General features: G+C 42.4%; 1 protein-coding gene across 2 annotated transcripts in view; it reads right to left on the minus strand.

The window, feature by feature from the left end:
• Positions 1-17,928, minus strand: part of NBAS (NBAS subunit of NRZ tethering complex) — a 186,168-nt gene that overhangs the window by 52,080 nt on the left and 116,160 nt on the right. Inside the window, exons 35-40 of one of the 2 annotated variants that reach the window (XM_081188935.1) lie at positions 17,784-17,888; positions 11,601-11,768; positions 10,744-10,857; positions 10,115-10,238; positions 5,598-5,674; positions 4,566-4,703 (exon numbers count right to left, since the gene is read on the minus strand). In XM_081188935.1, coding sequence (XP_081045061.1) covers positions 4,566-4,703; positions 5,598-5,674; positions 10,115-10,238; positions 10,744-10,857; positions 11,601-11,768; positions 17,784-17,888 — 726 coding nt within the window. The remainder of the gene's footprint in view (positions 1-4,565; positions 4,704-5,597; positions 5,675-10,114; positions 10,239-10,743; positions 10,858-11,600; positions 11,769-17,783; positions 17,889-17,928) is intronic. The other variant, XM_081188936.1, reaches the window with a different exon arrangement.

Consider the following 17,928-nt stretch of genomic DNA (forward strand, 5'->3'; position numbering starts at 1 on the left):
ATGGCTCGTTATCCTGGCTTCTTCCAAAAGTGGCAACCATAGTTCCCAGGTTCAGATGAAACAGGAAACAATATCTAATGGGAGACACCTTGGTTTGTTTATTAGCTCATGCTCAGCATATGCATGCCTACAAGACCAAAAGGCTCATTCACATCTTGATTTATTAAGCCATGACATTATAATCTAAACTCTCCCAATCAATTTATTACATAATCTTGTCTTAACAACTGGGAGTGAGAATGCAATGGGGTTTTTTTGCAGTTGAAAGCAATCATCAGCAGTACACATAGCGATGTGTAGCGATCATCTATTCCTCCTCCCATGTTATAGTCCTTCTAAAATGCAGGGGGCGTGTGTGATGAATCACTTGAAAAATGCTTCCCTCCCCGGTCTAGGAACAGGTGCCATCCACTAGCAGATCAACACACACTGGAGTCTACCCTGTGTCATGAACCACGGTATGTATATTTATGGTAAATTGCTGTGTTCAGTCTTCCAAAAACTCCTCCTCCCTTACATTCTAAATGGACAAGGAAAACTTTGAAATATGCCGGATGAGTTACAAACACACTTGGCATCACGAAAGCTTCTTTATTTACAGCAGATCAAAACAACAAATATAGCTAGTGTGAGCAGCAGCTTCACACGTCCTCTCTGTCCGAAAGCAGAGAACAAAGAGAGAAAGTACAAAAGCACACAGAATGGAAGTAAAGTGTCTGGTTTCCGTTCCCACACTCCAAACATTATGGAATGTAAACAGTGGATCACAAGATCCAACAGCAATGAGAAAATGAAATAATGTCACCTATGGCAGCAAGGTGAAAGTATCGCAGGCCAGCCGGGAATTATTGTCTCCACATGCATTACCGTCTTGTTTATCAACCCAAGGTTGTAACTCAGGGTTGTTTAACATTTTCGGGCCAAAGAGCGTCTCCATCCCCATTGTTTCGCCTGGACACTGAGGTCCGGCTCTGAAGGCCTTCTGGTGGTTCCCTCACTGCAAGAAGTAAAGTTACAGGGAACCAGACAGAGGGCCTTCTCAACGGTGGCGCCCTCCCTGTGGAACACCCTCTCATCAGATATCGAGGAGATAAAGAACTACACAACTTTTGGAAGACATCTGCAGGCAGCCCTGTATCAGGATGTTTTTAATGTTTGAAGTTTTATTATGTTTTTATATGAGCTGGAAGCTGCCCAGAGTGGCTGGGGAAACCCATAAAGTCAAGTCAAGTCACACTTATTGTTGGCCAACCCTCCCAAGGGTCACATGCGAGTAGTGGGGGGTGCCTAGACATTGTGCATGCATGCAGGCAGATGGGCAGCTATATGCACCAATTCCCCTACTGTTTTGCCAAGTTGTGCTGAACAAAACAGGTTATTTTCCCTCCATATCACAGCATTGGGCTGGGAAAGGAAGCTCTGCTTCCAGCACAGTGTTGAGATGGAAAAGCATAGCTCTCTCTCTGCTCTTCTCCTCTGAAGAGCAGGCAGAGTGGGAGTTCCCACAGCTCTTCAGGGTTTCTTTCTCCATAGTAGCGCTGCATTAGGAAGAGGGAAAATATCTTCCTAGGGCACCGTGTGATGGGAAGGAACACCCACTGTTTACTTTGCAAAATCACCTCTCTCCCCTCTTGCATCCTGCCACTGCTGGGAAGTTGGAGCACTCAAGAACGAGAAGGAATGCTTTCCCCTCTTTCCTGTGCATTATGACCATGGCAGAAGTGGGAGAGGGAGTAAAAGTGCCTTTGCAAGAGGAAGAGGCACTTTTGAGTTTGCCTGGGACTGGAGGGCAGTTTCAGAAGGCCTGAGAGCTCATCAGTCTTAAATGTGATGTCAGCAGACTGACGTTTTAGAATGCAGGACACTAGTCACTGATCAGGTATATAAAGAAGGGGCGTACAGTGGTACCTCAGGTTAAGTACTTAATTCGTTCCGGAGGTCCGTTCTTAACCTGAAACTGTTCTTAACCTGAAGCACCACTTTAGCTAATGGGGCCTCCCGCTGCTGCCACACCGCCGGAGCATGATTTCTGTTCTCATCCTGAAGCAAAGTTCTTAACTTGAAGCATTATTTCTGGGTTAGCGGAGTCTGTAACCTGAAGCGTCTGTAATCTGAAGCGTATGTAACCTGAGGTACCACTGTATTGCAAAGTCCTTCCCCTGGCCATGCTTTCTTCTCCAAACACCCACCCCAGAGCTGTAAATTTAAGTGTTATATGGGCTGTACTACATATTTCTAGAGTAATATTTTGTTAATGTATAAGGGGGCTTGTGGACGCAGAGAAAAAGGATAAGAAAGGATTGATTTTGGCATGCTGTTTAATTTGGGTGTGTTTTGTCCTGCACCTGCAGCTAGTTAAGCATGTGAGAATGAGTCAGGGAGCATGTGAGAATGACTCAGCACAATCTACAGTATAAATGCTATTGTGTTTAAGGCAAGTTTGTTCTTGGGCCCTGCCCTTGGCCAGAACATACCCTGTAAGAAGACTGAATGCTGCTGGAAAGACTGTATCTACAACTGAATGTAACTGAAACGACATTATACAGTGGCACCTCGGTTTAAGAACAGCCCTGTTTACGAACTATTCGGTTTACGAACTCCGCAAAACCAGAAGGAGTGTCCCGGTTTGCGAACTTTACCTCAGTCTAAGAACGGAATCCGAATGGTGGAAGGGCACCGGTGGTGAGGGGCCTCATTAGGGAAAGCGCGCCTTGATTTAAGAATGGTTTTGGTTTAAGAACAGACTTCCAGAACGGATTAAGTTTGTAAACTGAGGTACCACTGTACAGTCCAAGTACAGCAACTGACACTTCCTAGCACTATTTGGTGTTTCTCTGTTCTTTTGGCACACTCCGCTGTGCATGAGGACGGGCACTCTGCACATGCCCCAAAGTATTTCATTTATGGGATAATAATAATAATAATAATAATAATAATAATAATAATAATAATAATTTATTTATACCCCGCCCATCTGGCTGAGTTTCCCCAGCCACTCTGGGTGGCTCCCAACCAAGTGTTAAAAACAGTACAGCATTAAATATTAAAAACTTCCCTGAACAGGGCTGCCTTCAGATGTCTTTTAAAGATAGAATAGCTGCTTATTTCCTTCACATCTGAAGGGAGGGGGTTCCACAGGGCAGGCACCACTACCGAGAAGGCGCTCTGTCTGGTTCCCTGTAACCTCACTTCTCGCAATGAGGGAACCGCCAGAAGGCCCTCGGCGCTGGACCTCAGTGTCTGGGCTGAATGATGGGGGTGGAAATGCTCCTTCAGGTATACAGGACTGAGGCCGTTTAGAGCTTTAAAGGTCAGCACCAACAAACGTACTGGGAGCCAATGCAGATCTCTCAGAACCGGTGTTATGGTCCCAGCGGCCACTCCCAGTCACCAGTCTAGCTGCCGCATTCTGGATTAATTGCAGTTCCCGGGTCACCTTCAAAGGTAGCCCCACGTAGAGCGCATTGCAGTAGTTCAAGCAGGAGGTAATCTCAGCATGCACCACTCTGGTGAGACAGTCCGCGGGCAGGTAGGGTCTCAGCTGGTGTACCGGGTGGAGCTGGTAGACAGCTGCCCTGGACACAGAATTAACCTGCACCTCCATGGACAGTGAGTCCAAAATGACTCCCAGGCTACGCACCTGGTCCTTCAGGGGCACAGTTACCCCATTCAGGACCAGGGAATCCCCCACACCTGCCAGCCTCCTGTCCCCCAAAAACAGTACTTTTGTCTTGTCAGGATTCAACCTCAATCTGTTAGCCGCCATCCATCCTCCAACCGCTTATGTTGCTTATGCTTATGTTGAAGTTCACAAAAATCCTAAGAGAACAAGCAACCCAAAATCCAGCTCTTCTCGTGAGCTCAGTATAGAATCAAGTGTTGAGCAAAACGCTTTTAGCCTTTCATTGGCAAGAAGGTGCGCCATCTCCTTAATCCAGTTTAGCTGCTCTCTTCTGTATTCTCTTGTTCTAGTTGGGTACCGTTCTGTTTTGAAATGGGGCTTTCAGAACTGCACACAGTTGCTGAATGCAATACACAAATGTGCTGATCCTTCGCCATCAAGGTTTGTGTTCCTACACCTGTAACAATTCCAGCTTTACTCATTCTCCTACCAATTTCCAGGAAACTGGAAGTTACTATTATTTATTAGATTTCTTTTTCCCCCAAAGGAGCCCAGGGTAGCAAAAGTAGGTTGACAAGACTGTGATTTCCTGGATTGTCTCTGGTAATTTTCTGAGAATAGATACTCCGACTACATTCCAATCCACAGGTTAAAAGATTGATTTTAAAACATTGCATAGTAAAGTAATGCATCGCTCATGATCATCCTTTTTAAAAAATATAACTGCTAGGTAATATTAATTAAGAAGCACATAACCCATTCTGGCAAACATTGGATTAAGCAGTTCTGTGTTTATAGAACACTAGCTAAAATGGCGATAGGCAACTTGGCTGGAATAAAACAGGTCTGATCCTGATCTGGGCTTGACTTACGCACCAGATTTATAGCACATTAAAAAAAAATATTGTATGCTAATGGGCAAAAGAAATTCCTGAAAACTGACCCTGTAGAGGGGATGGCACTTGTCCCTGAAACATGGTGCCAAATGAGCGTAGATCTGCAGGCTGTAGTAATAACTTGCCAGCTGGAGAGATAAAGCAGAAGGAGATTGCTTTTCAAAGCACTTGTTGGCATCCACCACCTGGGAAGGAAAAAAAGGAGAGAGTTAACATCACAATGGCAAGCTCAACAAACTCTTTAGTAGTTGCTCTTCAATGCTCAGCCGGTAGAGCATGTGACTCTTAATGTCAGGGTTGTGGGTTCGAGCCACACGTTGGGCAAAAGATCCCTGCATTGCAGGGGGCTGGACTGGATGACCCTCGTGGTCCCTTCCAACTCTACCATTCTATGTTTTTATGAATGATGATATAGAGACACCAGTGTCAAAGAAGGTACTCTGGGAAGAAGAGAAGGGGATGTGGCATGTCAAGTGGTAATTTTTTGAGCATCTATTTAGAAGACCAATATATATATATTCCCTTCAAAGAGCCCCAGGGGTTTCTCCTCATCTCCACCCCAACTTCTCCATGTCTGGGAAGGCTTCCCTGAACAAAAGCGTTTTTAGCGGGTGTGGAAAAGAATATAGTGAACTGAGAGCTCTTAAGCAGAACCAACCCCAGACAGCATTGCATTTGGCACCAAGGAATAACTGGGAGTGCATTTTATGGCTCCTGATCACAACCTTTGCAGCTGTGTCTTTACTTGGTAAATGTTGAATGTGCAGTGGGTGGCAGGGCTTTGGGAAAGCTGCCTAACAGGCCAAATTGGGATCCCTGCCAGGTCTAACTGGGGGGAGGGGGGGAACCAAAGGTACTTCACCACTTTCAAAGTGTTTTATAGGGTATAAATTTTATAAGGTATAAATAAAGCAACAACAACAATAATAATAATAATGAAATAGGATGCCCCTAGTTTCATTGGAGAAATGTTGGAGGGTATGAACTTCTGGATTCAGACTGAAGCCAAGCAAATATGTGAAATATTAGAGCCATCAAGTTTGACTGTAACACTGTAGACATCTCAGCTGTGAACATACCTGAGGTAATGCAAGTAGGTATGCAAGGGACAGGGTCATGTCATTTGGCAAAGCTTCACTGGCCAGCTGCAACAGCACTGCAACAGAGGAAAATAAAAAATAAAAGCTTTCAACTACTGATCCCACTCTGCCCTTCCCACATACCAAGATTGGAAATTTCCTCACTTGCTATATTTCTGAAGATTCTAGATTTGTGTTTTAGTTACAGGTTGGTAGCCGTGTTGGTCTGCCATAGTCAAAACAAAATAAAAAAATTCCTTCCAGTAGCACCTTAGAGACCAACTAAGTTTGTTCTTGGTATGAGCTTTCGCGTGCATGCACACTTTTCATGTGCATGCACACTTCTTCAGATACTTCTTCGTATATGAAGAAGTGTGCATGCACAAGAAGGTCATACCAAGAACAAACTTAGTTGGTCTCTAAGGTGCTACTGGAAGGAATTTTTTTATTTTGTCTAGATTCATGTGTCCTGCATGCATTCAATTAAGCACTGATCAGTGGGGCCAAAAACAGATAATGTGTAATTAAAACTGCAAGCCCGCTTTAGCTTAACTCCCAGCCAAAGTGTTTACGCGTTATCAGAACAAGATGAAATAGTGCCGTGGCAGATGTTAAAACAGAATGGCTGGAACATCTCTCATGCTGATTTACAGCACCAAAATCGGCTGGCTGTAAAACCACAGCCACAACGTAAGTTATGAACGTTTAGGAAAACAGGCAGCAGAATAGCGTGAAATATGTTGTTTCCTACAGCCTGAACATCTGTATTTCTTATCACCTGCTTTTTATGTGCCACGAGACTCAATTATTAATCAACTTTTTATCACGAGGAAGAAAGCAGCAAGCATTTTGCCGTTTTACAAATCATTACAATGGAAGAGTTATGGGTGTACCTGGAAATATATGGTTATACACAGCACCAGGCTGGGATGCTAAATATTCCTAAACTAATGAAAGGAATTAAGTAGCATTGGCAATTATTCCTAAGCCATGCTGATCACAGGAAGCTGACTTATACTAAGCCAGATCACTGGTCCCTCTAGTTCAGGGGTGGCAATGTGAGGCCTCCGAGATGCTGTTGGACTACACCAAAGACCTCAATTCAAATATAATATTGTATCTATTCATAACCAAGAGTGCAATCTTATGCATCTCAATCTTAAGTCTTACTGTGTGTTTATGATTGCAGGCTAAATTTCTCTGGTACTCGAACTAGATCCTATATTCCTGACAGTATCTGTAGGTAACAAACATCTTAAAAGCAACAAACATCTCAATTTTCTAACATCCTAAACTTCTTTGGAAATCGGTACAGAGCACTGCAAAGTGATATTTGGCGCAGGAAAGGAGGCCATCCTTAGAAGAGCATCCATTGCAGAAGACAGAAAGGAACTGCAGATATCAAGTCCTTAACTATAGCAATAGAGCTGCAGAGACACCTGTCCCCCACCCCCAATTTTGGAAATCAACCTCCCACTCCTACTGCCCTGTGTTGTGAGAATGGTTAAGAAGGGAACACCATTTTGAAGAATCCACATTGATGCAAGCAATTAGGAAATAGACACAGACAAGAATACCTGGGGAATAATCTATCATCTATCTATCTATCTATCTATCTATCTATCTATCTATCATCTATCTATCTATCATCTATCTATCTATCTATCTATCTCAAACTCACACTCTCACTTAAACTGCCACTAAAGTGGCTTGGCGATATGGCTAGACCAATACAGTGGAACCTTGGTTTTCGAGCATCTCAGAAGCCGAATGATTCGGAACCCGAATGCTGAAAACCTGGAAGTGAATGCTTCCATTTTTTGAATGCACCTTGGAAGTTGAACGGCTTCCGAGGTGCGTTTCTCCATTTTCCCCATTGAAATTGCTGACCGCTCATTGCGCCTCGGTTGTCGAACATTTCAGAAGTTGAACAGTCTTCCGGAACGGATTACGTTCGACAACCAAGGTTCCACTGTGTAGCTCAAGTTGGTGCAACACTGTGGCAGAAGATACAGATCATAGGCTTCATGTTGCCCTGGGTTTCAAAGAGTGATGTGGTTTTACTCTAAAACAAATAATAAACGTTCATGTCCTTCACGAAAACTGCATAAGAAACTCTAGATTTTTGTTAGGTTTTTCCTGTTTTCTTTGATCCACTAAGCGCTCTTTTTTTCTTATTAAAAAGCAATGCTAGTTGTCTCCAGATCAGAATTTAGTAACACAATTGAAGACTTCCATGACAGAATTATTCTGTCATGTTTCTGTGGTTATCCAAAGGCCTCCATGAATAACATGATGGTAGGGAAATGGAGTTTCTCTCTCATAAGGCTTTTGCAATACTTCATCTGCAGAACTTTTCTTAAGAATAGCCATCACATTATTTCTTCTGTACAGTACATAATTGATTTCTGGATTGGGCCCTTTTCTGGTGAATTATTGCACTCAATGGATCACACAATGGCATCTTATACACATAAATACACCAGTTTGCTCGTGTGCTTTGTCAATGGTGATTGATTTTCCTGGAGAGCCAATGCTCTCAGAACTGCAAGTAGCATTTATCTGCACGACATCAAGTCAGTTATAAATGAGTGGCTTGTATAAATGTCCATACAGGTACAATTGTGTTTAGCAGAATTAATTGGTGTGATTTTTCTTTTTTAGTAACCATGGCGGAATAAACACCCTTTTGAAAATTGCTCGCCAGTACAACTGAAGTGAGTGTTTTTTGTTTGTTTCAATTATGTCATCATATTTCCAAGTTTTATTAGGATGTTCTGGATCTACTGAATCCTGAAGACTTTTTTCTCATACTCCTCCTAAGATCCATGGACATCTCGATCAACTTAGACAGGACTATTAAGCTGTGTTAAAAAAACTAGTTTTTGTGGGGTGGAGTTAATTTCTCATAATCAAGCTGCCCTCATTTTTCATGGAAAAACTTCCACGGCAAGTAGCATTGGAATATTTCCAATTTGGATGCACATATTTCAGCTTCTGAAGATGAGGGATGCATACCACAACTGAAGTTGACCATAGTTTCCCTTTACAGTCAAACCAGGAAACTATGATTACCACACTGGGAATAAGCTAGGATCTAAACCCAACCTATGACTATGATTCCCTATCCCGATTTGTTCAGCTAATTGTAATCATTGTTTCCCAGTTTGGATGTAGTGAGAAATATGGAAAATGAATCCAAGAAGAGAGGAGGAGACAGGCAATATGAAGACAGAACAGGCAAGCTTAAGTCTCGTGCATATTTCACCTTCTTGAGACAATATGAGCATCCAAACTGAGGCATCCTTTTTCAAAGGATACTTACAAAACACAAATACTTGTAACAGTTTAATTTTCAACTGGGAAAGAAGGTCGTTAAGAGCCCCCTCTCCACTTCCTCCCTCCCACTCAATGAAGCACAAAGGAGAACAGTGTTCGTTTTATGAATCACCAAGTGCAATCTTCATATAAAATACTTACTCAATTGTAATGAAAAGATCTATGCATTTTTTTAAAAAGTGTGAATGCGACGAGTGAATCTGAAGTCAAGTCAATTATAATTTTGGCAAGAAAAAGAAAGGAATAGTCAGTATGGGTTGTGATTGCAAAAGTGGACTGTTCTCTGCTGAGAGAGAGCAACAGCAAAATTACACATCACTGCTCATCAAGCTGAGGCTGTGTATCATATAACTTAAAAGAAAGCACCAAGAATATCAAGTTCCAAGCATGACTGCATTATTAGGAATGCATCTCACTCACTCAACTCTCGCTCACTCACACATACAAAGTTGCCAAGGCACATGTCAAGCTATCAAATTAATAACGGAAGTAGATTTATTTGCCCATATTACCTGTATACTGAATAAGGAGGATGCTTGGATGAGCAACCTGTATCACATAGCCACAGTTCTCCGACAAGTCAGTAAAATTAATGAACATGTGTCTTCTAACAATCAGAGCACCATCAAACATTTGGGATTCTCCCTGGGTTGCAGAACATTCTCTCCAAAAGTCCAACAGATATTGCAATGCAAGTCACGTTGGATGAAGAAGCAAGGGGGTGGAGAGGGATGTTCAATCAGCACTGACAATGCAAGCAATAATCTAGAAGAATTCCTCCCCCAGAAAACTGTGCTCTGAAGAATGCAGGGGTCCCATAGAAGCTTACAAGGGATTCCTCAAATGAGAAACTCAATAATGGTGGAGCAGCTTCTTAAAACTGCTGGCCACACCAATTTTCTCCCATAACCTTTGGGAGGGTGGTTTCTGTGTTCATTTACAATTCAAACAGCATGGGTGTGAAACTCAATGTGACTGCCCAATGCCCATCATCCTATGTGACCCCCACACTGGATTTTCTTGGCAGATATGCAAGGCTCCCTCACTGGACCAGCTCTTACAGTTTCAAGGTAGAAATTTCAAAGATAAGTGATCTAGACATAAGTTAGAACACCACCCTGTGACAAATATATACCATCCACCCACCCATGAAGAAAGCAAATAAGCACACACTGTACCTTCTGTGGCAGGAAAGAGATAATGCCCTTCACTTTTAGTCTCCGCAAGCTTCCCAGTTCTCAGCAATACTTCTGCAAAACTTTCCAAAGGATTGTGCTGATACGTGGTATAAGTAACTTCATTCTACAGAACACAAATTTTAAGCACAAATTATAACCAGCGTTCGCTGCGTGTTTGATTTCTCTACTCTTTCCCATTATTGCAATTAGGTGCCGTTTACACCAACCACTCTCTCGCCCTTGATGCTAATCAGATCTGATTAACTGACTAGCCAGTAATTTATTTATTTTTTATCCACGGGTCTCAAGTCTAAACACTCAGACTCGAAGTGTTTCATTGCCATTTGGTGAGGGGGCTTTGCATGCCCTCTCAACATGCTGAAAGAGGGCGTGAAGGGGGCTGTGCATAAATTCTGCCCTCTGCCTGTCCTCTTCTGACATTTGTGCATTCAAACTCTATCAGAAGAAGGACTTTCGTACCAATGTACCCAGCTAGGGCTTCTCCACACAAGGTGGGAAGCTTGTTGTAACAGTCCTCTCTGCACCTCCTTTTGATACGTGGAGGGTGGGTCGTGTGGATAGGCATTTATTTATTTATTTACCAACTATTTAACAGGTCATAAACTTACATCTGCAAGGTATGGATCATCTATCAGAGATTCATAAAATGGATGGCAGCCTTGCTTTTCTACTGCTTTATTTGCTCCAGTGCTGCCTTTTAATGCATCTCCAAACTCTTGACCCTGTTTAGGGGAGGGAAAGACGGAGAAGCCCAAATATTAAGACATCGTAAGCTCTTACCTGGAAAAGTCCTCACATTTCAACAAATGTTAAAAGACAAGATATCCTAACAGATGAGGGCACATGTTTAAGTAGTGATGATAAAAGCCTCTTACAGTCGTACCTTGGATCCTCAACGCCTTGAGACTAAAACGTTTTGGCTCCCGAACGCAGCAAACCCAGAAGTGAGTGTTCCGGTTTGAGAGTGTTCTTTGGAACCCGAACGTCCGACGCGCCTTCCACGGCCTCCGATTGGCTGCAGGAGCTTACTGCAGCCAATCAGAAGCCGAGCTTTGGTTTCTGAATGTTTTGGAAGCCAAACGGACTTCCGGAACGGATTCCGTTCGACTTCCTAGGAACCACTGTATTTGCAACACTCAAATTAAAATGCATGTCTAGGACCAGGGCCTTTTGCAGCTGGAACTCACTGGAATTCAGTTTTGGCACCTCTCAGGTGGGCGCCATTGCCATTCTAAGAGAATGAGGGAAGTGTTCATGGTGAGTTCTGGCACCTCTTTTTCTAGAAAAACAGCACTGTCTAGGGTCCACATGAATAACATGTCTTTGTACTTCTGATTCCTCTACCCAGGTCCCTTTAAGTAAATCAGTGTTAAGGGTGGCAGTAGAAAGCTAAACGTGAAGAATGAAGCAACAGTAAATTGCCATGGTCAAACAGCTGAAAGATAAGGGTATGGTTACTTCTTACATGTAATGGCCGAAGATAGGTCAGTGACTTCTTCCACCACTGTCGATCACTGACGGCATGCAGCATAGCTTTTGTGGTCAGAGTTGTATTAGAAAGGACCTTCATGGTTTTAGCTGTGGTCCACTGCAGTAGGTCAGCAGACTGACCAGAGGAAATGCTGGTGCCAACCTATGAGTTTATGCAACACACAATCCTTAGTACAAAGCTGCCAAACAGGTTACTTTTTTATCATAACTGGTGCAAAAACATGCATCAAAAGTCTTTCAAAGGTTGTAGCTGGGGCAATTTCAACCACCACACACCTTGTAAGTGGCAGGATTTGATATAACACAAGCACAGTAAACACACAGACACTGAATTTAGTACTGGAAGTATTTTTAGCACTGCATTTTCTACTCTTGAATAATAATAATAATAATAATAATAATAATAATAATAATAGCCTTGCAGTTAATAGCCATTTATGTTTCACACTGTTGTTATGAAAGTTTGTTCAGATTGCGCACTAGCGCTAGAAGATAGCAAACCGCTGATTACAACAGACTAATGAAACCAGCAACAGATGATATTATGGGCGCTTTGCCCAGTTACCAGTGATTGGGGAAAAGAGTGAGGACATAAAACAGCAGATTGCTCAGAGCAGAAATGTTTCGTTCTCAACTCCTTGAGTTTATTGCAGCTATAGTGTCCAAAGAGGTTCAGGAGTAAATCAGGTGAACTGAAGTTTCACTCAAAGGTTTATAGAAAATGGCATACTTGTCCATACAAAAGGCAATACTTTCCGGTCACTTTGAAAAAGGATATTTGAGTACTTCATGAAAGGCTGGATGCCACTCTGGAATGAGGACATTTTCCCCAATGGCAGGTTGAGTAGTACACTGAATATGTTTCTGGTTACTTAAGGATAATATATTCTGAGGAAGTAAATTAATAATAAAGAATACTACTTGTAAGTGTACGTAAAGTATGCCACTTCTTTGAGAACCCTTTGTCATTCTCCTCTTCAAACACACGATTGCCAATGTGTGCCACTTTTTTTGGCAGAGAAACGCCTCGACAGCACCTCCAAAAGTATATCAGCCAAATCAACACACCCTCAGCAAATAAAGATCAAGGAAAAGGCCAGTGGGGGGCTTGGCCCCTCGCCCCACAGTGTCACCCCTGACAGAACCCACGCACCCATATTCATCCTGCACATACTGGCCAGATTGGGATGCAAATCAAGATTATGTTGAATGGAAGATCATGTGAGGAGGAGGAGGAGGAGGAGGAGGAAGGAAAGTCTCTGGAAAGCACAGAAATACACCTATTGGTACCAACTAAGTATATATTAAATGACATCTCCTGGGAAGTAAATGCATGAACATCATATCACATTTCATCTAGCATTCCATCTTAATTCCACTAATTTGGATGGAAAAGTTATGTGTTAAATGCTAAAATGTGTTAAATTTAAAAAAACCCATAATTGTGATGATGATTTGAAAAGCTGAAAGTATGGGGTAAAAAAAGATATCAAAAGAAGTATTGTGGTGAGGGTTTTTTTAAGGGGGGCTGGGGAGAGAATAACATTTCTATATGCAACAGAATGCCTAAGTGTGAAGCTTTCCATTATTAATAGTGGTAAAAAGATATAAAGAGGAGGCCTCCTGCCAACCATTGAATAATCAGTTGGAATTTTCAGTTCTTGCTTCTCTAACTGAAGGGACCCCGTGCTGAGCAAAATATGGCAAAAATTCCACTCTGCTTAGAAAATAAATGGCAAAAGATGCACTGAGCTGTATTTAAAGACAGAACAAAGAAGCTACCCCCTTGGAGCTAATTTTATACACTTTTTAAAAAAAGGGTGAGAAAATGAACAGTTGCTAAAGAGGAAATCTATGATCTTCTGCTGGACTTTAGACTGCTTGACCACCAAGTGCAAGCCAAGGCAGGGAGGGGGGCGGAATGCAAACGGTAATATCTGCTGGGTCAAAAAAGTCCTCTTTAATTCGTCATTTGGCTTTCTGTAGCCCTCTTTTTTCCAATCTAGATCAAAGAACTATCAACTTAGCTCTGAAAAGAGGAGGCAGAGGGCATAAACAGTTGTCCCTTAGGAAGAGAGCTGGGCTACAAACCACGCTTGCAACTGGTGTGATATTCAGCAAGCTGCCCTTGTGAAGACCATGCTGCGTAAGTTAAGTCTTTGTAGTGTTCCTGCAGTTTTAGGTCTTTCTGTTTTTCTAGAGCACAGCTTTCCAAACTCTGTGTCGCGACACATTAGCATGTCAGCTGCAGCGTATAGGTGTGCCATGTGAATGCTCATCACGTTCCTCCCGGGGCTGGAAAGGGGTTAGTTTAACCTCCGGTTTGCTAGTAAAACTGCGTCACAAAATGATGCACGTCTAAAAAGTGTGCTGCCAACATGAGAAGTTTGGAAAGCTCTGTTCTAGAGTGACGCTTTCCTGATTGACAAGGAGGAGTATTCAAATTTGAGAGGAATCAAATGACTCAACTTATATATATGCATGCATCCATAAACACTTCTGATGCATATAACACAATAGTTTGGAACCAAGACTAAGTTAGGTATGCTTTGTTCCCAATGAAATCAGTACTTAGTCACGAGTAACCTGTCCCACTGATTCCTGTGGAGCTTGTTGAACTAACTTACCCTGAATCCAACCTTATATTTGTGCAAAACACAATGACTCTCCTGACTTCATCTCTGAGGCATCCTGCCTGTTGATACTGGACAGGTCATCAGTAAAAAATATTTGAGAAAATGTAGTCAGATGTCCACATGATTAAGACTGAACTCCTACCTAAACTTTTCCGGGAGTAACTTCCACTGAACTCAGGAGACTTGCACAGGATTGTGCTTGTTGGCCCATTGCAATTTGCTGGCTAGTTGGAAGTTTATATTAACTAAATCACTAATTTCCATTGACTTCAAAGACTCCTGCTATTATGCCTGAAGTTTGGACCACGCAACTCATAAAGCTGCAGTGAGTCCGCAAACTGCTCACAATCACTGCTTGGAGACCATGCCCAGTGTCGATTTAGATATGCGACGCTTGTATCATGAAATCTGGGGTTTGATCTTTGAAATTGGCACTGCCAAAGCATTGGCTGGGCTAAAGCAACAGCAAGCTGGGCTCATATTGAAGTTCAAAAAAGATAAGATGGGAAGACCACACAAGAGAGGGAGAGAGTGGTGCACAAACCATCTACATGCTACTTCTACGCAGGAGTTAGAAGAGACGACCCCTTTAAAGACCAAGCTTGGCTCAAAGAGTTCTAGCTAACACAAGTAATAGACTCTTACCCAGTGATCACCTCCATGCAATGCAGTTCACGGAATGCAGTGCAGCTGGGCAAGATCACCAGAACATCCCTCTCTCAACCCACCTCCAAATTCTCGTCTTTCTCTCCTCCACAGCACCCATCACCACCACAGCTTCTTTCTTTTCCTTTGCTCTACCCCTCCCTCAAATGAAAATGACAAATTTTGGTGTTTGCATACAAAGGGGATTCTGGTCTTCCCGGCAGTTGTCAGGGTCAACCCGTGTTAATCCAATGTCAGGGAACAGTGCCATTTATTAATGAAACAGTATTTTGCATCCTCAGTGGTGCCCTGTTTTAAGCTCAAGTAACACCTGTCTTTAGAGGAACCACAGAGCCTAGGACTTGTCAATCAGAAGGTCGGCGGTTCGAATCCCCGCGACGGGGTGAGCTCCCGTTGCTCGGTCCCTGCTCCTGCCAACCTAGCAGTTCGAAAGCACCTCAAAGTGCAAGTAGATAAATAGGTACTGCTCTGGCGGGAAGGTAAACGGCGTTTCCGTGCGCTGCTCTGGTTCACCAGAAGTGGCTTAGTCATGCTGGCCACATGACCCGGAAGCTGTACGCCGGCTCCCTCGGCCAATAAAGCAAGATGAGCGCTGCAACCCCAGAGTTGGCCACAACTGGACCTAATGGTCAGGGGTCCCTTTACCTTTAACACCTGTTTTTATAAAGATGCACATGAGCCACTATAAACCCACGAGACTACGGACCAAAACAATAAATTAAAAAAAATCCATGCATACTCCTTCTCCATCACCAACCCCCCCCCCCAGTTATTTATCCACACATGTGAATAATTCCATTTGTAGCTCTATCATTACAGATGAATTCCTAAAGAAAGCAAGTTGCAATTTTTACAAGTATTTGCAGTGAAGCATTTATAAAAAGCAAATAAAATGGCATTTAAGGGCTGGAGCAATACACGGCCACTTGTAAGCACCTTCCCGTGTTAATAAGACCGTGCTAAGTAATTATACTTTCATATTACCAAGACATATAAATAAAATACTTGTCTCTACAAAAAGATACATTAGTATTAAGTGGCTTATGTGTAAAGTTGCCCCCCATTTACTTGTCGTGATTTACTGTAATTGTTACTTTAACCATTAATGACTAACACACACCATTTTACGGCTAAACACCATCTTTTAAATAATCCTGTAATGGTGGCTATAATATTCTAAAATACTTTTGACTAATCAAGGCCTTAAACTGCTTATAATGAGGGTTATTTTTGGTTTTGTCTGAGTACTTCTAAAGTAGACGAAGAAATTATTTCCATGTGTAACTGCAGCTGAAGGTAAAAGGAAGAAAAGAGGCAATTACAGAGGCGTTCTCCGTATCTTGCTGAAAGATTTCTTCAAAACAAAGTTTTAAATACATGACAAACCACACAGCAAAGACAGCATACCCATTTTCCCATTTTGCCAGTTGCGCATGGTCACACAGAAGGCTTATCTCTCTTAATTTTGTAACCCGAGTGTAATGAAATGGGTGATTTAGCCATCTCAGTCTAACTTCAGCAAATATTTGGGTAAAATCCTATCCAAACAATAATAAATCAGGTTAGATGACATAGATCCTCATGATGAAAAAGCAGAGCCATTTAGAAAATAAAAATAAAAATACATGGGCACATATAAGGATTTCAAGTTGGCTCCAACCTAAGGAAGCTGGCCTTTTCACTGCACAGGACTTAGCTGCCATTATGAAGCCAACAAGGAGCTTGTCTACACAAGCGCACACACACACCTGTCAGCTTCTCTTTTATCTCTCTTCCAGGACAACAGATTTGCCTCAAATTTGCCACCCCAGCCAACCACCCCATTTGTCCTCCCGTAAATACGACTCTGGTTATAGTTACTGCGTGGTCTAAACAGAAGAAAATATGATTATATATTTTACACAGTGGCATACCCAGTCCTCAGCACCCCATTTTATCCTTACAATAACCCTGTGAGGTAGCTTAGGCTGGGACACAGCAACTTGGCCCAAGGTTACCCGGTGAGATTCATGGCTGAGTGGGGATTCAAACCCTGGTCTCCCAGGTCATGGTCCAGAATTCTAACCACTACACCACGCTGGCGCTCTCAATTGAGTACCGGAATGCATTTAGTACATTTAGAATGCACTCCGATTTAGCATTGAATGCATTTTACGAACAAGCTCTTTGGCTCTTGTCTGCCCCAAAAGTTTAGTTGTGTGTCCCCCACCCACCCACATAAACACGCTAACCACTGCGAGTGGCAAACTGGCATTTTTATTTTTATTTTTGTCAGTTTGGATCGAATTTCTGCCTGAAGGCAGCCCTGTTTAGGGAAGTTTTAAATGTTTGATGTTTTATTATGTTTTTCATCTGTTGGGAGCCACCCAGAGTGGCTGGGGAAACCCAGCCGGATGGGTGGGCTATAAATATTATTATTATTATTATTATTATTATTATTATTATTATCCATCCCAATTGCAGCTGTGTGACCCCAAAGCCCCAAGTAGTGCTGAGGACAACATAGGTTGTGAGCCAAGGTGGGGAGACTCTACATAATTGTGATGCCCATTGGCTATAAACAATATTGACTGATTGACTCTGCATAAAAGGGCTTTGAAGACAGAAAAGCTAAAGGGACAGGGACTGCAGAAGGTCAATGAAATGCAGATATAAAGCTGGTAATGTGCTGAGAAACAAAAAACTGAAAAAAGGGAAAGAGGCAAAGGCCTGATGAAAGGGGAACAGAGGTAAGAAACCAGGAGCTTCTAAGCTCACCTTGTTTCCATCGCTAGACCAGTGATCAGGCTAAAAGATCCAAATGAATTTTAAAAATCCACAGTGCTTTAAAAAACAAACACACACACACAATTTACCTCTACAGAAGACTCTGTTTTCATTCCACTTGCAGGTCTGGAGGTATTTATGTTTTCCCATTTTTCTGGAGGCCGGATCTGGTAGTTGACTGTGTGATAAAGAATCTAAGGCAAAACGAATAACCTATCTGTTAAATTGTTTATT

This window comes from Podarcis bocagei (assembly GCF_964188305.1).
Source record: "Podarcis bocagei genome assembly, chromosome: 3".
Classification (NCBI taxonomy): domain Eukaryota; kingdom Metazoa; phylum Chordata; class Lepidosauria; order Squamata; family Lacertidae; genus Podarcis; species Podarcis bocagei.